The sequence below is a fragment of the Lissotriton helveticus genome, chromosome 12 (genome assembly GCF_964261635.1).
Source record: "Lissotriton helveticus chromosome 12, aLisHel1.1, whole genome shotgun sequence".
In the NCBI taxonomy this organism is placed as follows: domain Eukaryota; kingdom Metazoa; phylum Chordata; class Amphibia; order Caudata; family Salamandridae; genus Lissotriton; species Lissotriton helveticus.
The window spans coordinates 796,185,375-796,203,597 of record NC_136073.1 but is presented as its reverse complement, the minus strand read 5'-3'; the positions used below and the strand labels follow the sequence as shown (position 1 = coordinate 796,203,597).

General features: G+C 42.8%; 1 protein-coding gene across 1 annotated transcript in view; it reads right to left on the bottom strand.

Moving 5' to 3' along the window:
• Positions 1–8,234: 8,234 nt before the first annotated feature.
• LOC144799390 (myeloperoxidase-like) overlaps positions 8,235–18,223 on the bottom strand; it is an 84,956-nt gene continuing 74,967 nt past the window's right edge. Inside the window, exons 11-12 of the mRNA XM_078670681.1 lie at positions 10,340–10,551; positions 8,235–9,034 (exon numbers count right to left, since the gene is read on the bottom strand). Of these exons, the coding sequence (XP_078526807.1) occupies positions 9,012–9,034; positions 10,340–10,551 (235 nt within the window). The 3' untranslated portion in view covers positions 8,235–9,011. The remainder of the gene's footprint in view (positions 9,035–10,339; positions 10,552–18,223) is intronic.

The following is an 18,223-nucleotide window of genomic DNA, read 5'->3' as shown; positions in this document are numbered from 1 at the left end:
CGTGCATGCGCTGCTGAATGTTTCTCAGTATCTGAAAATTACACCGGGACGCATTCGGCATATTACTGTGGGGTCCAACTTCACGGTAGAAGGTGCACATCCAGAAAAAAGAGGGGGTAGACACCGTCTACCCATGTATACGCTCAAGTTTTGCGCTGGGGCTGGGTGAATGTGGGGACGGGGTCAAAGATGTGGATAAAAAGAACAAAAAGTTCACAAGTTTGTTGGCCTTTCATCTGCTGGTAACTGCTTCTAAAATAACACACTTTTGGGAGGGAAAAGTCCACTCCGTGGTGAGGGACGTGCACCTCTTCCCTCAGTGCTCTATCTGTATGGATATATGGACTACGGGAAATTATTTCTGGTCACAGGTGGGAAACGGCCACTACAACGCGGCCGTTTCCACGAATACCTTAACCACGCATGCAGTACAACGCATGCGTGGTTACCACGAAAGCCTTTACCACGCATACCTTAACTACGAGGTTTGTAGTAAAGGTATATGTGGTAAAGGTAAAAAGTCAAAAAAGGGGGGCTTGGGGGGGTCTCCCCCCCAAGAAAAAAACTCACCAGAAGTCACGTCGGGATATGCAGATAATCAGCGTCGTTTAAGAGAAAACTGAAAAAAACGTCCGTTTCCTCTTAACGACGTATGACGTCACCACGCAAGTATTCGAGGAAAAGCTAATGCGTAGAAATTTCATTCCGTTGTAACGCATGCGTGGTAAAGGCATGCGTTGCAACGGAATGCGTTGTAAGAACATACAACCATCACAGGTGGATAGGGAGCACGCATGCATGACCTAAGTCTGTCTCATGGTAATGCGGTCTTGGACTTGAAGGGGTGCACGACTGCTACTCTAAAAGTGGTAGAGTGCTACTGCCCTCACACCAGCATGGTGGTGGCACTATATCCCGTTTTGTGTTCAATAGCGATCAGTAGTGTGAACACGCCGTTTTACCTGTATCCCTAGAGAGGTGCCTACTGACTCATAGATGTGTTCTTAACTCTCCCTTGGCCTGCATGGAGTGTATGTAGTGCAGCATATTTTGCATGTTATGTTATGTTATGTTATGTTATCCGTGCTTTTTATATAGCGCACGGCTGCCCCAGCAAAGGGGTGTCCCGGCGCTTCCAACAACAGAGAACGAACCCAGATACCACAGCGGGAAGACTCCAATACAAAAACAGAGGCCAGAAAAGCTATTGCACTGGGAAGAGATAGGTTTTGGTAGCTTTCCTGAAGTCCAACATACCCTCCAGACCGCGTATCTGAACCGGCAGAGAGTTCCATAGTTTGGCCGCCAAACAACGGAAGGAACGTCCTCTTGCTCGACAGTGTTTCACACGAGGAACAATGACCAGATGCTGTCCTACAGAAAGCAGCGCACGAGATTGAACATATGGGGTCAGTAAATTGCGAAGCAAGTTGGGCGTAGCGAGCTTCAATATCTTAAAAGAAAGACATAGAGTTTTAAACTGGATACGCTCCGCCATAGGAAGTCAATGAAGTTTCCGAATGGTACAGAACCCAGGAAGCATGTGCTTTCTGGAATATATGTATGTCTGGTGCATAACCTAGAGGCCTATGGGTTCCATTTTGGAAATACGGGGCCTGGCGAGGCGAGGAGGAGAATTGAGGACTGAAACCCCCTGCCAGGAAATGTGTATTGTTCGAGGGCTGGGGTGGGAGGACACACTAAAGGAAGAGAGACAGAGCATCCTCTGTGCACATCAAAGGTCTCTTTGATTCCAGGAAGAGTAAGGTGTTTGTGGGGCCTGGACTCATTGTCAGGAAGATGGTGGGACTGATAAAGTTGGTGCTTTGGACCAAGGAAACTAGATAGAGAGGAATGCATTGGTCTTTGAACGTAAGAGGCATATTTTAGTTGATGCTGACAGCTAGGTTTAATCTCTGTTACTCATGTGGCCTCTGTTGTGGTTCAATCATGATTGGGTCCACTTATGCTGCAGGAGCCTGTCCCTTTGACAAAGGGCAGATCAGAGGAGTGAGCTATCACTCACAACCTGAATTTCAAAGGATCAGACACTAAATCATATTTGTGTCTAGATTTTGATAATAAGGATGGAAGCATGATTCCCACACATGATTGAACAGCCCTAATCAACAGAAGAGAAGATCATTACAACTTCTAGCTGCTGGAAAGAGAACTAGAGACCAATGTCTGCTAGTTTCCTGCTGGGTGAAGGGGCATCGCCCAGGAAGTACAAACTAATTGCCCTGTGCCTGGAGCACTAGCCTTGTCCCTGCCTGCTAAGATGAGTGGACCCTGTGAGGAGCAGGTGAACGTCTAGAGAGAGCATGGGCCAGTGGAAAGTTTGCAGAGTGGATCCCAGTGAGTGAAGTGTGAGATGCCCGGTCCAGTCAGGACCACTGCACGGACTAGTTGTCAAACCCCGTATGCCAGCTTGGGTGCACCATGAATAAAGACAATTGCTCTTATGCACAATCAGTCGGCAACCGCTGTGAGCCAGATAGGGGCTGCATTGAAGGGAGGGCCATCACCCTTGTGAGGAGCCATTCAGCAAACCCCTCATGCCAGGAGTGGGCACTGTGAAGTAATGGCGTTGCTCTTCAATGGAGGAAATAGGCAACAAGCATGTACGAGGAGGGAGACACAGTGGAGGCAGGGCTGTTGCCTGGATCGTCATGCCCAGGCTGCTGTGAGGAACATTCAGTGATTGTGAGAAGCAGCGGAGAAGGACGTCTGACACCAACGCAGGCTGTCCGGAGAGTGAAGGAGGCCCGATGCGTCATTGTGAAAAGAGGTCACGGAACCTCAGCACCAGGACACCAAAGCCCTCAGAGACGCACCTGGCTCACCTGAATTTAAGGGCTGCCATCAGGTTGGGTAAGACTGTTTGAGGCCGGCAGTCCTGTTGGAGACTTACACAAACGTAGCTTGTGGGTCAGTTGAAGTTAACTCTTTGTTGCATGGGGAGTAGCATGGGTTGCAACAGGGAGTCACCTTCAGTATTAAATAGGAAATAATTAACCTTGTTGCAGATACTGCTTGTACTTTAAGTCTTGCGCCTGTGTATGTCTCACATCTATCTCCCCCTGGAAGAGCTTTGGACTGCTCGACTAATGCTACCCCTGAGAGTGAATTGCTAAAAGGCGTAGTGATTGACCCAGTTGCTCAGGAACCATAGCAAGTCAGACCCATGGACAGCAGGAGTAAAAGGTCTCAACCATCACAGTTGGGATCAGTAGAGCCTTCCTGCCCTCACAAAGTTGTTCTGACACACACACACACACAAATCTCGAATGAAAAAAAAGAATCAAGCGAAAGTAATCTTTTACTTAATGTATCCTGAAATGGAACATGTGATCAATACAGATGAGAATATTTTTCAGCATGAAGCTTCAGGTGACTCCATTAATGAAAGCATATACTGGCTCCCAATCAGCCCTTACAGTTGCTGATTACAAATTGCATACATTTATATTTCCTTCAGGTAGAAGGCACTATGGGCTTGTTCTTCTTTAGTTACCTGTCCATCCTTCAACTTCACAATGCAGGAGACATCTGACCTTCCCTTTCGGCCTGAGGTACCAGAAAGTTGGCATTAACCGTTCAGGGACTGAAAGTTTGGTAACTATTTTTGTAAAGTTAGAAAAGGACGGGCACGTTTGACATATTGCCATCCATTTCAATCTCTGGATTGGAGACTGGATGAATAAAAGATGATTTAATGGTAGGAAGGGTGCGTTGAATGGATGGCTCCAGACAAGTTACACCAGTCTCAGAGGTGGTGCCCTCAGCTGTTGTATGGTTCCACATAGCAATGCATTACTCCAACTCACAGAGCCCATGTTTTCAAGAGTGTATTCATATGAATGTCCAGGACAGAAAGCCAGTGGACAGGGGACACAAGTCCAGAGCCCAGCTCAGAGAGCAATATGGCTGTTCAGTACTCTGTATATGGGTTGCTGAATCCTGATATTACAGCTGTAGAGTTAGCATTACCTACGTTCTTGCTTATATTCCCGCCTACAACTAAGGTTGCCAGCTGGCCAGTGTTTTACCGGCCTGTCCATTTCTTTTAAGTGAAAATTGAAAACATCAGCAAAATCCAGTATTTCTTGTTTTTTTAATATAAGCTTAAAGGAACTTCAAGAATAAATCACTTAAAAGGTATGTCCTTGGATGGTAAAATATTTTATGATTGTGCCAGTGGTGGCCATACTATGCTGAGAGTTATCGTCTCTTACACAATCGTTAAAGCAGGGGTGGCCACCATTGATCACCATGATCGCCATCATCCTAGGCACCTCCCCCTCCGCCTGGGATGACTCTTGGTGGCCAGAGGCCCTTGGAAAAGCACCCATCCCGACGGACCACGCACGGAACCTGGGCGTCATCCTGGATTCCTCACTCTCGATGAACAGACAAGTCAACGCCGTTTCTTCATCTTGCTTCAACATTCTTCGCATGCTCAAAAAAACATTTCGCTGGATCCCCACTGAAACTAGAAAAACGGTCACCCACGCACTGGTCACGAGCCGCCTGGACTACGGAAACACCCTATACGCCGGTACCACCGCAAAACTCCAGAAAAAACTCCAACGCATCCAGAACGCTTCAGCCAGGCTCATATTAGACATCCCGCGTAAAGAACACATCTCTGGTCACCTGAAAAACCTCCACTGGCTCCCCGTCAATAAGAGAATTACTTTCCGCCTCCTAACCCACGCACACAAAGCACTTTACGAAATTGGACCCGAATGCCTCAACACACGACTGTCCTTCTACACCCCCTCCCGCCAGCTACGATCCTCCAACCAAGCCCTTGCCACTGTACCTCGCATCAACAAAACCACCATGGGAGGCAGATCCTTCTCCTACCTGGCAGCTAAAACCTGGAACTCACTTCCCACTCACCTTCGCCTTACTCAGAACCACCTAACATTCAGAAAGCAACTTAAAACATGGATATTCGACAAGTAATTCCCCACCCTCCTTCAAGCGCCTTGAGACCCTCTGGGTATGTAGCGCGCTATATAAATCTTTTGACTTGACTTGACTTGACCATTATGTGAATACCCACAGTATAGCAAGAATGATCACCATTATTCCATGCAGCATTACACCATCGGTGGCTCCAGTTGTTCTAAGGCCATACTATACCACTAATTAGCCCCACTAGGACAGTGAGAGAATTACATGCGGGTGGGGATGATCCTACCAAGAATGGTCACAGAATGTCAACAATGCCCACCATATTGCTAGTGCAAGCATCAACCACTGGTGGCACCATTATTCTACTAATGGCTGCAATGCCAGTAGCAGATGCCTCAAACCCCATGCACACTGGTTGCCATTTATAACTTTGTGGCTGGTAAAGAGGAAGGCCTCCTTCTCTCATTACCTACTTCTAGAGCAGAGAGCAGAACCCATCACTCTTGCCTAGAGCCACAATGCTAAGTGGGAAAGGGTGGTTTCACTGTTCTTTTGGGAATGTGCATACACAAACACTCAAAATTTCAACCAAGCTGTTGTTACTTGCTGCTGACCCCCAAGCTGATGCAAGACTCTTATGCCTAGAGATGTATACTCTTACATCAGTTGTGAGTTTGTGCTCCAACTATACTTGTAATAACTTAAAAACAGGGCAATCTGATATCCCAATGAAACACATGGGTCAAGGCAATCTATTTACATAATGATTCCAACAGGTTCGTTTCTATACAGCAATTATGACTAGACTAGATCAGACCACAAAAAGCTAGTTTTCCTTATAGGGGGCTAAGTCTAGGAAACAATTTGTATTATAAAATATATAACCACTTTGGTTTGTACATATTGGATGCGTGGGATATTTAGCAAAGGCCCTAGCATAGCTCTGTTAAACCTCCGACCAGCTTATTTGGACAAAGAAGCTCAAGAACCAGAGAAGTGTTGCAGATTGTTCTACTAATTAAGGCTCAAGTCTGGGGCCAGTCCAGATCTGGATAGGCCTTCCTCTTTTGGGACTGGGAGTGGCCAACATAAAGTCTCTTTCAGGGTCTCCATATCAGGTGACAACATGATGACATCACACTGACACTGCCTGTCCTCAAGGTGAGGACGCGCCCTGCAGCGAGCTTGGTAGACATTTGACAGAAGCGCAGTTTATTTTCATTGCTTTTCTTCTTATTCCGACAAGCATCCTACAGACAAGAGGTGATAAAAGAGCTGGGTGCCAGGAGTTCGTGTTGATCCTAAAGGGAGAAGATTCTGAGTCTGAGATCACCGTGTGCCGGCGTGGTGTGGCTTAAAAGATTGAAAGGAGGTCAGGCCCTCATTCCTTCTGTGGTGATCAAGAGGCCACCGCACTGGCCTCAGACTGGAGGCTATCTGCCTCCACAACTAGCTTACCCTTCTAGTGCCTTCCCCGTTACACCATCATGCATATACAACACTGTCCATGCAACAAATAAAACTTGTTCTGTCTATCCATGTTAAGGAGCAAAAAAGAAGTCCATTTGCCCATTACAGTGCAGGTTAAGAAAATCAAAACTGGGAGGTGTCCATCTCCCCTTTGGAGGTGTCCATATCCCCTGCCGGCATCACACCTCATACGTAGAGGGAAAGTAGCTTCTTTCTTCAGACATCCGCACACGGCTGTCTGCACTATTCTCTTAAATGGTGACCTTTGGACGAGTAACTGTATTCATGGTCAACTATTGCTATAGTTCCTGCTTTGCCTCTTGCCTCCGTATCATCATCTGGCAAAGTGTACGGAGTATCATAACCACCAAAATGTTGTGAGTCCATCATCTCCTTGTGTTTGCTCTCTTCTGTAGTTCCACCTATGATTGAATATGGTCTACATTGAGTTTTTACACCAGAAACATTAGCAAGTCCCTCCAACAAACCAATGTTTGCTCACCATGTGCCCAAAGCCTATGTGTCACCACCCTCATCATTCTTTCTGGACTTCTTATCATGCACACTTAAGCTCTTACAATCTTCCACGTGCCTAGTCAGTGCTAGCAAAAAGGCCTAGACTTTGTAGTAGTGCACTCCTGCAACCTAGGGATAAGTGGCTTTCCTTATATGAGTTGATTGCAGTAAAACATGTTACGCGTATAGTTTTATGCCTAATCCAACAGATATGTTTATTTCATAAGTCTTTTGAGAATGTTGCTGTATCTGTATAGTGTTTACGTTCATAATGACAAACCCCATTTTGTCTTTTCTCCACTTACAGGTGCCTGGTCTGGTTCCAGCAACCAAAATTCTCCCTTGTTTCTCAGGATTTCTTAGCCAACCAATGAATCGCAATCTCCTATGTCCAGGCACATGCCATTGTGGCAAGGCCTACACAAAATTCTCTGGAAGCATGTTTCATCACACACTTCAGCCATTGAAATCCATTGTTGTTTTACCGTTACCGTGCCTGTCACCCATTTGCTGGATGGCATACTGTACAACTGTGTTAATGTCCAATGCAGATAGTGCCACTTATTTTCTATAATAGCAACACACATTTATGTAAATTTAGTTGGCTGATAGATGAAGGAATTTCTCTTGTTTCTAATAAGTTGCTTTAAAAATGTAAACACACATAGAAATCCAAAATGCCAGTTTTAGGAATATGTTTCACTCGATCAAACGTACACCTCACCTGTGGATAACATGGTGTACTGGAGGATTCAGAATTGTAGATAGAATATGGATCCATATGAATTAATCAAACTGGTTTAGGGCCAATCTATGATTGTAATTCAACATGAGTGATTTGAAGTATGGTGACAAAATCCTGCTGCTCTGGGGTGTATAGAGAATTGGCTCATAATTAAACTCTTATACAACTTGTTACGGCTAATTGAAATCTTATTAGAACACATTGTTTTCTACGGTCCAGAACTCTCATACCCAAGACAATGTGACAGGTTCATGGAGGAAAATCCATTATTATGTTTCTATCAGAGCTTTCTACCTTAAAACATGCATATATCCAAAAGTGAATTTGTTGTTGACTTTGTTTTTTCATGGACTTTGTCTTTTTCACTTATTTTTATATTTCGGATCTAATATCGAAAACCTTTTCAACTTTAGGGCAAGATGTGTTGTTTTATTTGAGGAAAATTTCCCTTGTATTGTCTAAGTAATCATGTTCTTGCTGTTGTGCGACTGCTTGGTTCGATGTGTTCTTTGAATAAACTTTCTTGTTGCTCCATAATATTTCAAGTAATGTCCCATATAAAAACAAGAGACAACACTTGACCAGTATAACATACTTTATTTGCACTTTACAGTTAAATTGGTTGTCTTGTTAAAGGAAGACAAACTCATTCTTCGGGTAGACATCTATTTGATTTTCATTGAATAGATTTCACTTATTTTGACAAAACATTGACATCCTTTATACAACAATGTGACATAAAATTAATATTTTCAATATGATCAGTTTAATAGTGCATGTTTTTTTAATCATATTTCCTTTCCCCACTCATTCCCTAACACCTCTATACACAATATAAAGTGCTTCATTTGAAAGAAATTCATTCATAAAGCTAGGGTGAACATGACGAGTGCCCTCTGATATCATACACCTATTTCATAGCCCTTGGTCTCCTTTTCCCCACTTCAATCCTGGAAGTTACTCTAGCAAGAGCCCCTAACCCACCTCTCTTCGTAATACTTAAAAACAATTCCTATACCAATGGCAAACCAGTCTTTTGGAAAACAACTTGTGAAATACATGTTTGACAGCATTTCAGGACACACAGTGTATTCAGTCAAGAATTTAATAGAATTCTTTTAAATCCCCTTTTCAATTTAGACTGTCCACAAATAAATAAATACAATAAATTATAAGACCTACATAATGCAAACAATTTTTAGAAATCATGTAACTAAAGCATTCAGCTAACAAATGAGAGGTTTGTTTGTTGGTTTGAACACTTCTCTGTATAGTAAATGCAGAATATCCAATCTGGTGACATTACTTGCATGCCTCTTGATGGCGGTAAGATATTCCTCGATATAGAAATCCACTATAGCTCTGTGTGTTGTTTCTCTGTTAATAAAACATTAAAAAGTATTTGTTAAATTAAGAAATACAATCCCAATTTCAAGTAAATTTATGCATAGCCTGGATTTCATCTAAAATAGAGTACTGTAGTTGTCTGCCCAAAAGGTATTTTCTTGGTTTTCATTAATTGTTTTGTGATAGTGTCAACTAGCAAAGCATCTGCCAATACGAAACATGGTGGTAAATTTAGGTTCAGCTACTTTCACATGGTGAGATTAGTAGTGCCCTCCAGTGACCAAACTACTCGCTTCGTGATAGCTTGACCGAGCATACGTCTCTTGTTCATTTTAGTGGGAAAAAAAGTTGTAAATGCTTTCGAGTTTAAACAATTGAAAGTTCTATGATATAAAACAAACTTGTTTTCAATGAAAACAATAAAAGCAACGTTTAAACATTAACTACCTATGAAAACGGGTAGTGAAAAGTGGATTGACTATTAAAATGAGCCAGGGAAAATGGTGGTCAAAAACAAGGGAGGCAGGTAAATGGGGTAAATATCTTGATTAACCAACAAATAGACTCATTTAGGGTTAACAGGTAAAGACAGAACTGTGCAGTATTGTTATTAATGGCTCCGTTCTACTAGTACTTCAGATCTAGGGTAACATGGTATGTTTTATGTACTGCAACAGACTTTCAAATTAAAGAAATATAATTAAAAGTTACTGCCCATAAAAGTGTGGCAGTAACCAATTTCAATCATTAGACCTTCACGTGGCAAAAGAGAAACATGTTTATCCCAGATTAATTCTGTAATGAAATTGTGTGTGAAACTAAAATGTACATGATTTGAAACACGTATTGCACCATCCGTAAATGCTGGAAGTACATAAACACATTCTGTTCAGCGGGGGTGGTATTAGCACCGGTGTAGCACATATGTGAAAGAATTTGTTTACCCTGACCTACTGTTCAAGTTTAAAGCCAGGACTTATAGAACACGCATGAATGTGGTGATGATTTTACTGTATCCTGGCAAAACCCAAGCATTCCACCCTAAAAGTAAAAGATTGTATGTCAAGTCTTTTATGCTTTTTAATGTACCATTCAAAAAAATGTTAAGACAGCATGTTGATGATGTCAGAATGCTCGCAATATGGCTACCTGCTTAACACTAGCTGTTAGAAAGGCACTGGTCTGCAGGTCACAAGTACGAATCCAAGCAAGGGTGGCTCACCATTCTATTCTTCTGGAGGTCACTAGATTGAGGAATGTTAATTTTGGGAATAGTATGCACTCTATAAAAATGCAGTTATTAATAATTCACTTAGATATACATGCTAAATGTACCTTCTATTCTCCTTCCTTCCATCCAGGCAGACAGGTCGAATTTTTTGATATCATTACAGCTCACAAAATCCTCTGGGTACTCATTGTTCTTGAATACATCTGTCGGAACCTCTTTCAGGCCACTGTTGTCACAGAATATTCGTGCTAAAGTTGCTGTGCTCAAAGCAGATAATTGAGTTTGGGAGAACACACCTGGATTCTGCCACCAAAACCTGAAAAGTAAAGATGGGGAATGGAAATATTAATTTATGCTATATATTTATTTATTTGCTTATTGCCTCATATTCACAACCCCCCCCCCCTACTTGAATAGGAAGCACTGTGCAACAATCACAGATTAAAAGCAGCATCCTACAGTCACATTTGTCATAATTATCAAGGTTAGTAATCTATGTAGACACGCAGATTTAAGGCATAAATTCATTGATCGTCAAATACCGAACTGTGTGTGGAGTTGTAAGGGTCTGCACACATGGACGTTATTTAGAGGACGCCTTGGGTAGGAGGGATTTCTTTTGGGAACCCTGGCACTGACCCTGTTAACCTTAGTATCAGAATGAATGAAGGCAGAAGCAGAAAGAGAAGATAAACTTTCTATAGTATCAAGCCCTGTAATTTCCATAACTACTCAGAAGGAAAAAGTTTGCGTTGAGGGCGGGACAAGATTTCAACCCTGCGAAGTCATTCGGGTCAAAGGGTATGTGATACTTCTTGGTATTTTGGTGAAACATTGTCCATTTCTATAGAACACATTAAATACTGGTGCAGGTAAGAGGGTGCACTGGTTGCAGATAAGGGGGTCTTTAGAACACCCTAAACTGTGGCTGTAGCCCAGTTACTCAACTGTAAATGACACCCAGTTTAATTTGCGGAATACCCTCCATCCAGGCGCAGTAAGAGAGTTTGTTAAACGATAGGGGTCTAGTGTGCAGGTAAATGGGTCTGTGGAATATGCAGTCTTTGTTATGGATTGAAGATTGCCTGGCACCCTCTTATTGGACACAGTCTGGGCGCTCTTAAGGTAGGAGACTTCCTGGAAAGCTAGGTAGGTACAATTGTACCTGTAACTGTAGAATGGCATGGGCATTTGCTAAGATTTGCCTAACAGATGTTTCGAGACATGTAGCGGACCCTACCGTTGCTGCCCATTCCCAAATTATATGGTCGTATAAATACAATCTGTCAGGACATAGAATCATAGACTGCAAGTGAGGGAAACCCATAGTGATGCCCATGAATGTGCTATCTCAGCGCCATTTTGAACTTCCAATTGAGAGAAGATAGGGATTTCCTTTTAAAGTAGAGCAACTGTTTGACGTCCCCAAACACTGAAAAATTATGCTGCAAGAGGGATTAACAGTGTAAGGGTAGTTCACCTAGAAGCCACAGATAGACAGTTAATTGTACCTTGGAATTAGGCACTTGATCAAGTGCACATGCATTGAGCCCGAATTATAAATCAAATATCTTAAAAATAGGCTTTAATACAGCAAGTGTACAAAATGTGAATCAAGAAAGATTGTGTACGGGTAATAAAAAGGGTCAATACCAACTATAGAACAATAAATATCAAGTAAGGAAACAAAATAAAGATGTAAGAAATGAATTTGTTTACAACCTATTAATGTTAGATTTTAGTTTTACCTTTTCATTTGTACATTTTCACTACTATCATTTAAATTTTAGTGTAAACAATATAAATGTATAGTAAGTAAAATGTAAATAAAGAGCAACAGTAGAACATTGTAGTTAAGTTAACACATGGTTAGAACGAGGTTGCAATAAAAATGTATTCAATTAACTGAATTAACTAATGGCATTGCAGACCAGAACACCGAGAACCCACATTTGACAATAAAGGAGAGTCTCTCATCTTAGCATGACAGCTTGTGTTTCCTATGATTTAATAAGCAATTGGAGGACGGCCTAAGAACAGTGTAGAGGTCTGGCCCTAAGTAGGAAGCTCTAGTGATGACTTATATTAAGATGGTATCCGGAGCCCTGCCATATCCGCTCGCAGCTGTTCTTGCCTGCCGTGACTGTGCTGTGCTTTGTGTTGCCTGCTCCAGCGGAGGAAAAAGGAGTTAAGTGGCACTCGCATTGATTGTTTCTGAGGCTGTTAGACAGGGGCTGGGACTGCGAGACCCAGGCTTCAGCGCGTGAAGACCGGAGCGCACCTGGTGTCTCTTCCCGCCCCTTGCTCCTCCTATTTAGGACACACCCTCCTCGGCAAGCGGAACGCTTGCGGGACGCCGGGCTAAGCCCGGGCAAAGGGCGGGCCCTCAGTGGCCGAGGTAGGCTGGGCTGGGCCCGGTTATTTTCATCGATTGTATTTTTTTATTGAAGTATCTTATCCTTTCTCCTATTGGAAATACGCCTGACTGTCTGCGGAAGAAACCATTCATCTATATTGACTGTTAGCTTCCTCGGACTTTATTTTTCGGGCAGCCTCTGCCGCATCTCCAGGACTGTTTTTTTTTATCATTGTGGTATATTGTATTATTATTTCTTGTTTATTCACTCATCCGGAGCAAATTCATCGTTACAACATAAATTTGTGGACACATTGTCGAAAAAGATGTTTAACAAACTCCGTTCTGGCAGGGAAGTGGGTGGTATGCCTAGTGCAAATAATGAAACTATTCGCACGAGAAACAAATCGGTGAATAATCCCCCCCTTAAGGGTCAATGCCATTTGTATGAGCTTTGGGATTTGCCCTCCCCTAAGAACGGTAATTTATCTTCTAAAAAAGCCCCCTGCGCCTTGGCCCAGGAGGTCCATATGCAACCTAGTACATGCCTGCCGCTTTCTTCATCTCAGCTTGCACTACAACCACCTGTGCCAGTGGTGTCTTCTTCCCCTGTTTTCCTTGAAGGGAATGGGGAAAGCAAACTCACTTCTTTAGCACATGAGAGGGAATGTACGAATCTTCCATCTATGTCACAAACTACGTTGAAGGATAAGCTGGATGGTGATTTATCCGCATTACTTATTGATCATGAACTTTGCGGCCGGTATGTAGATATAGCAAAAAGGGAGTCCCCGGCCCCTAATAAATCCCTAGGGGGTGCTACCCCATCTGGTTTAATGTTGTATAGTAGTACCCCCTCACTGAATGATCAGGATATGTCTGATTTGTTAGTCGCCTCCGGGACCCCGGGCCTTAATCTTTCTGGCATTTGTTGTCCACTGGAAGCATGTGAAAAACCTATTTCTGAATCCATGATTGCCTTGGAACAATTATTAGCCTCTATTTTATCTCTTTTGGGGAAATTTGTTGGCAATTCGGATTGTATTTTGGAATCCGTCACCCAAATACTGAAGACATTGTTACAAAAGTCACCGGATTTGAGGAATGCTCCCCCCACGTCCGAACATGGTCGGCCGAGGGGGGAAATAAACGTGGCTTCAGTGGAGTTTGACACGAAAGCTGGGACATCGGTTTCGATACCACATACTGCGGCTATCCCCTTAACTGCAGTGCCGAACTGTATAAATAACTCAGTTCTTGTGATAATGGAGGAAAATAAATCCATCTCTGACCCTAATGTGGTTCAAGACCTATTTCCCATCTTCATGTCGGAAAATAAAAAAGAATCTACCGATGTTAAAGACGAGGCTAAGGCAAAAAATGTGAAATTTAGAAGCAATAAGGGGAATAAAAGGAAACCAACTCGTAAATATAGGAAGAAAAGGCAGCGTCGGATAATATTTCAAAATTCAGTCTCTGCACTGGAGAATGAAGTGATTGATTTGGAGCCATCTTCTATATCTGGAAAGGCAGACATTGATATTGAACGGAACTTACCCATTAGTACCTTTTTTAAGGTAGAAAGTGTTTTGTGTCCCCCTAGGTCTTTGGAATCCATCTCTCAATTGGGGGGCCCTTCTATCAGTCTTCCTCCACCAATAATGACTGAAGTTTCAATTCAAAATCCATCTGGGTCCCTTAACCCTTTGGCCTCTCCGTTCCGTGTAGCTTCAGGGAATGGAGATCGCCATTTCCCGGATCGTCCTTTAATAACTTTAAACGCTCCACTTCAAACCCTTGTGTTAGACTTTTTACCCTTATTTGACGTTGACTTGCCCTTAAATAGAGCTTGGCTTCTTAAGCGGTTTAGTGAGATTGATACTCTACATCATATCCAAACTAGGGATATTGAATTAGTCTCCCTGTTTGGTGAAGTCAAGGTAACGAGTATAAGGGTGAAATTTTATTCTCCTATTATTGTAAATTTGATTCTACAGCAAGCTGAGAACTTCCAACGTACAGGCATTGATATTCTCCCGATCTTTAACCTTGGTAATAAAAACCCGTCGTTCGTGGAGGTATCTAGAAGGGAGGAACAAAATGGGGTAGCCTCTCCTCTTAGAGACCTGAAGATTTGGGTAGCTAAGGGAAAACGCTCGGTTTCTCAAGTGAAGCCACTTCCGCTGATTCAGAACTCCTCTCTGGTAGAGGACAATAATCGGTGGAACCGGCTGCACAGTGCCTTATCCACTAAATCAAAAGAGGATCCAAGATTGTTTCAGCATCTTTAACACCCCTCTAAATATTATTTCCTGGAACGCTGCAGGGATTCACAGTAGCCCAGAGAAGTTTGAGTTGCTATTTTCTCTAGGAGCAAATGTGATCTGCCTACAGGAAACGTGGTGTATTGATACGCTGAAGGTCTCTAAGGATTACTATGTTTTGGAAGTCCCCGCCGTCCCCTCTAAGAAAGGCCATGCCAGGGGAGGGATAGCTTGCCTATTATCTAATAAATTACAATGGAAATTCACCCATTACATGGATTCTAGTAAATTGTTCCATGCCATAACCATCGACAATTTGTTTAATAACGGGATAAAGTCCCCTATTGTAATTGTGAATGTTTATATTCCTCCGGAAGAGTGTTTTAACGCGATTTTAAAGATGGTATTTCGATACATTGATCTAATTAAAAATGTCCCATCTCCTCCGGACATTTTGTTGGTAGGAGACCTGAACTGCAAAATTTCCAATTTTAGTCTGGATTTATTTAGGAATAAACCTAAAGAAGAGGCGTATTTTGTCCCGCAAGCACTCTTCCCTGATAAATTAGTTACAAACAAAAGAGGGAAGATTCTGCTAAATGAATTAGAGGCCGTCGATGGACTTATACTTAATGGGAGATTTCCGTCTGACGTGCCTGCAAAATTTACTCACAAGTCTCCGTTTGGGTCCTCTATCTTGGATTATGTTATTGCAGACTATGGTTTGTTTCCTCTGGTTCAGGACCTTAAGATAATATCTACTCCTTTGAGCGACCATAGTATACTGTTTGTTACTATTTCCTTAAAGCCTCTGACAATCGCACCTTGGTCTCTAAAGGGTGGTGAGGTCGCTTGTCATGCCTCCTCGGGAAGGTGCTATTGGAATCCCACCGCCATTAATGGGGTACAGGACTTTCTAGAGGATACCCTATTAATTTTAAATGAGTGGCATGGGAATGAAATAGCATATTTTGAAGAATTTGTACGTAATATTACATTTTATGCTAAAAAGAAAAATTTTCGACCTAGAAATAGGGTAGCGGTCCCGAGCATATTGCGTAGTCTGAATAAGGAAATAAACAAACTGGTTCGCAAACAATATCTTGATAGAGTTATGGATCGTGGAAAAGAAATATCAAGGCTTAAAAGAAAGAGAAGCAGACTCCAGTTGAAATTAAAAAAAGTAAGGGAGGACAATGTATGGATTAATCTGAGGGAATCGGTTGTCCATGGCAGGATCAGAGATTTTTGGTCAATAATTGGTAAGGGGTGTGGTTCTAGACTAGGTACCTCCCCTATCCCCATAGCAGAAGAGGACTGGATTTCCTATATCCGGGACCTCTATGCAGGGAATGGGATTTTAAGTAACGATATTGACACTGGTGTCAATTTAGGCAATGATATCGCCATCAGTGTTACTCCTCTGGGTCTTACTAATTACCCCGTGGAGAAGGAAATTGAGATAGCGATAAAAAGCATGCGGGTCTCCGGGGCAATGGGACCCGATGAACTCCCTATGACGGTCCTGAAGTCTGATCCTGTAAGGTGGAGTAAAATCCTGTTTCCCCTGTTTAAAGCATGTTTTATGACGAAAATGGTCCCTGCTTCTTGGAGGGGAAGTATCCTGGTCCCTATTTTTAAGAAGGGAGTTAGGGATGGCCCCAGTAATTATCGTTTGATTGCTCTCCTCGACTCCATCGGAAAGGTGTTTGCGAAATGTCTACTAAAAGCCCTCTCCGGTTGGGTAGAGGAGAATAATATCCTGTGTTAGAACAGACTGGCTTTCGTAGGGACCACGGTACGTTAGACAACCTTACTGCCCTTCATGTGGTTACTGATAAGTATGTTCAGGTGAGAGGTGGGGTGGTGTATGCTGCCTTTATTGATTTCTCCACAGCGTTCGATAAAGTGGACCGCGGAACGCTGTGGAGAAAATTGGCAGTGCTTGGTCTTCCATCCTACCTGTTGGAGTTGGTGCGGGCTCTACATACAGAGACCTGGTGTAGGGTCCTGATGGGGGGCGAAAGGGGTTTATCGGACATAATTCCTTCTTTGAATGGCCTTAAACAAGGCTGTTTGTTGGCCCCCCTCCTGTTTTCCCTGTACACGGTTGACCTACCCGCTGCCCTGTCTTCCAGTGAGGGCGTTGCCCCGGTGGTTGGGGGGTCCCCTATATCTTGCCTGATGTACGCCGATGATGTCCTTATTCTGGATCTAACCCCTAAAGGACTCGCAAATCGGCTTAACACTCTTCATACGTTTGCTGTGGCTCATCATATGAAGATTAACATTGCTAAAAGTAAAGTTATGTGTATAGCTGGTACGAAGAGGTGCCGCTCTGTTGATTTTGGTTGGTTTATCGGGGGCCAAAAACTTGAGGTTGTAAAGTCCTATACTTTTCTGGGGAAAATTGTTATGGCTAACTTGAGTGAGAAACTCCACATAGAGCACTGTACACGCAAAGCTATTGCCCATGGCAAAGGTTTAAATTCTCTATACCATGCAACGGGGAAACGGCACTTTCCGATTTTATAGGAAGTGTACAGATCTAAAATCCCCGCAACAATCTTGTATGGTATTGAACTTATAGATGTGAAAAAGTGGGACTTTTGCCATAAGATAGAGGGGAAACTTTTAAGATCTCTCGCCTCCCTAAACACTGCGTGCTCTTTGGCCGCCTGTAGGCTCGACTTTGGCCTCAGGAGTAGTTGGGTACAGGGACTATCGGCCCTTGTTAGATGGGTGGCCTGCCTTGCAAGAGCTGAGGTAGGGACAATGAGAGCTCTCCTCAAAAGTGAATTATTGGGTAATTTTAATGAGTTTTCTCAACTTGTTCGTAATTTCAGAAAAGCTGTAACCCTTCTAAAATTAGATGAAACTGCCTTGTTTTTGTATTCTCCTTCACATTTAAAACTTGTTTTAAAAGCAGCTTCATGGGACTTGTGTTTCCAGACGGATAAAAAAGTAATTTGTGGAAAAAGGAAGGTAGATCATCTCCTTGATTCCTATCTGTGGAAACTCCCACAACCCTATGTAATATGGAACCTACCGCATGGTATCCGCAGATTTTGGTTTCTCTTACGCTATGATTTATTACCGTTAAACCGATTGTTATCTAAATGGTATGGCTCCTCTCCTTTGTGTAATCTCTGTAAAGTAAACATCCAGGACTGTATGCATGTGTTGCTGATTTGCCCCGCGCTTCGTAAATTGCGCTTTAGATGGTTAAAAGTTATCTGTCTGGATCTTGGCATTGTCACTTTGAACGATTTCCTGTTTGCACTTTATTGTCCTCCTAATGAAATGTTCTGCTTCCACATTTTTAACTTTTTTAAAGGGTTCTTAGCTATTTATTAATATGTCTCTGG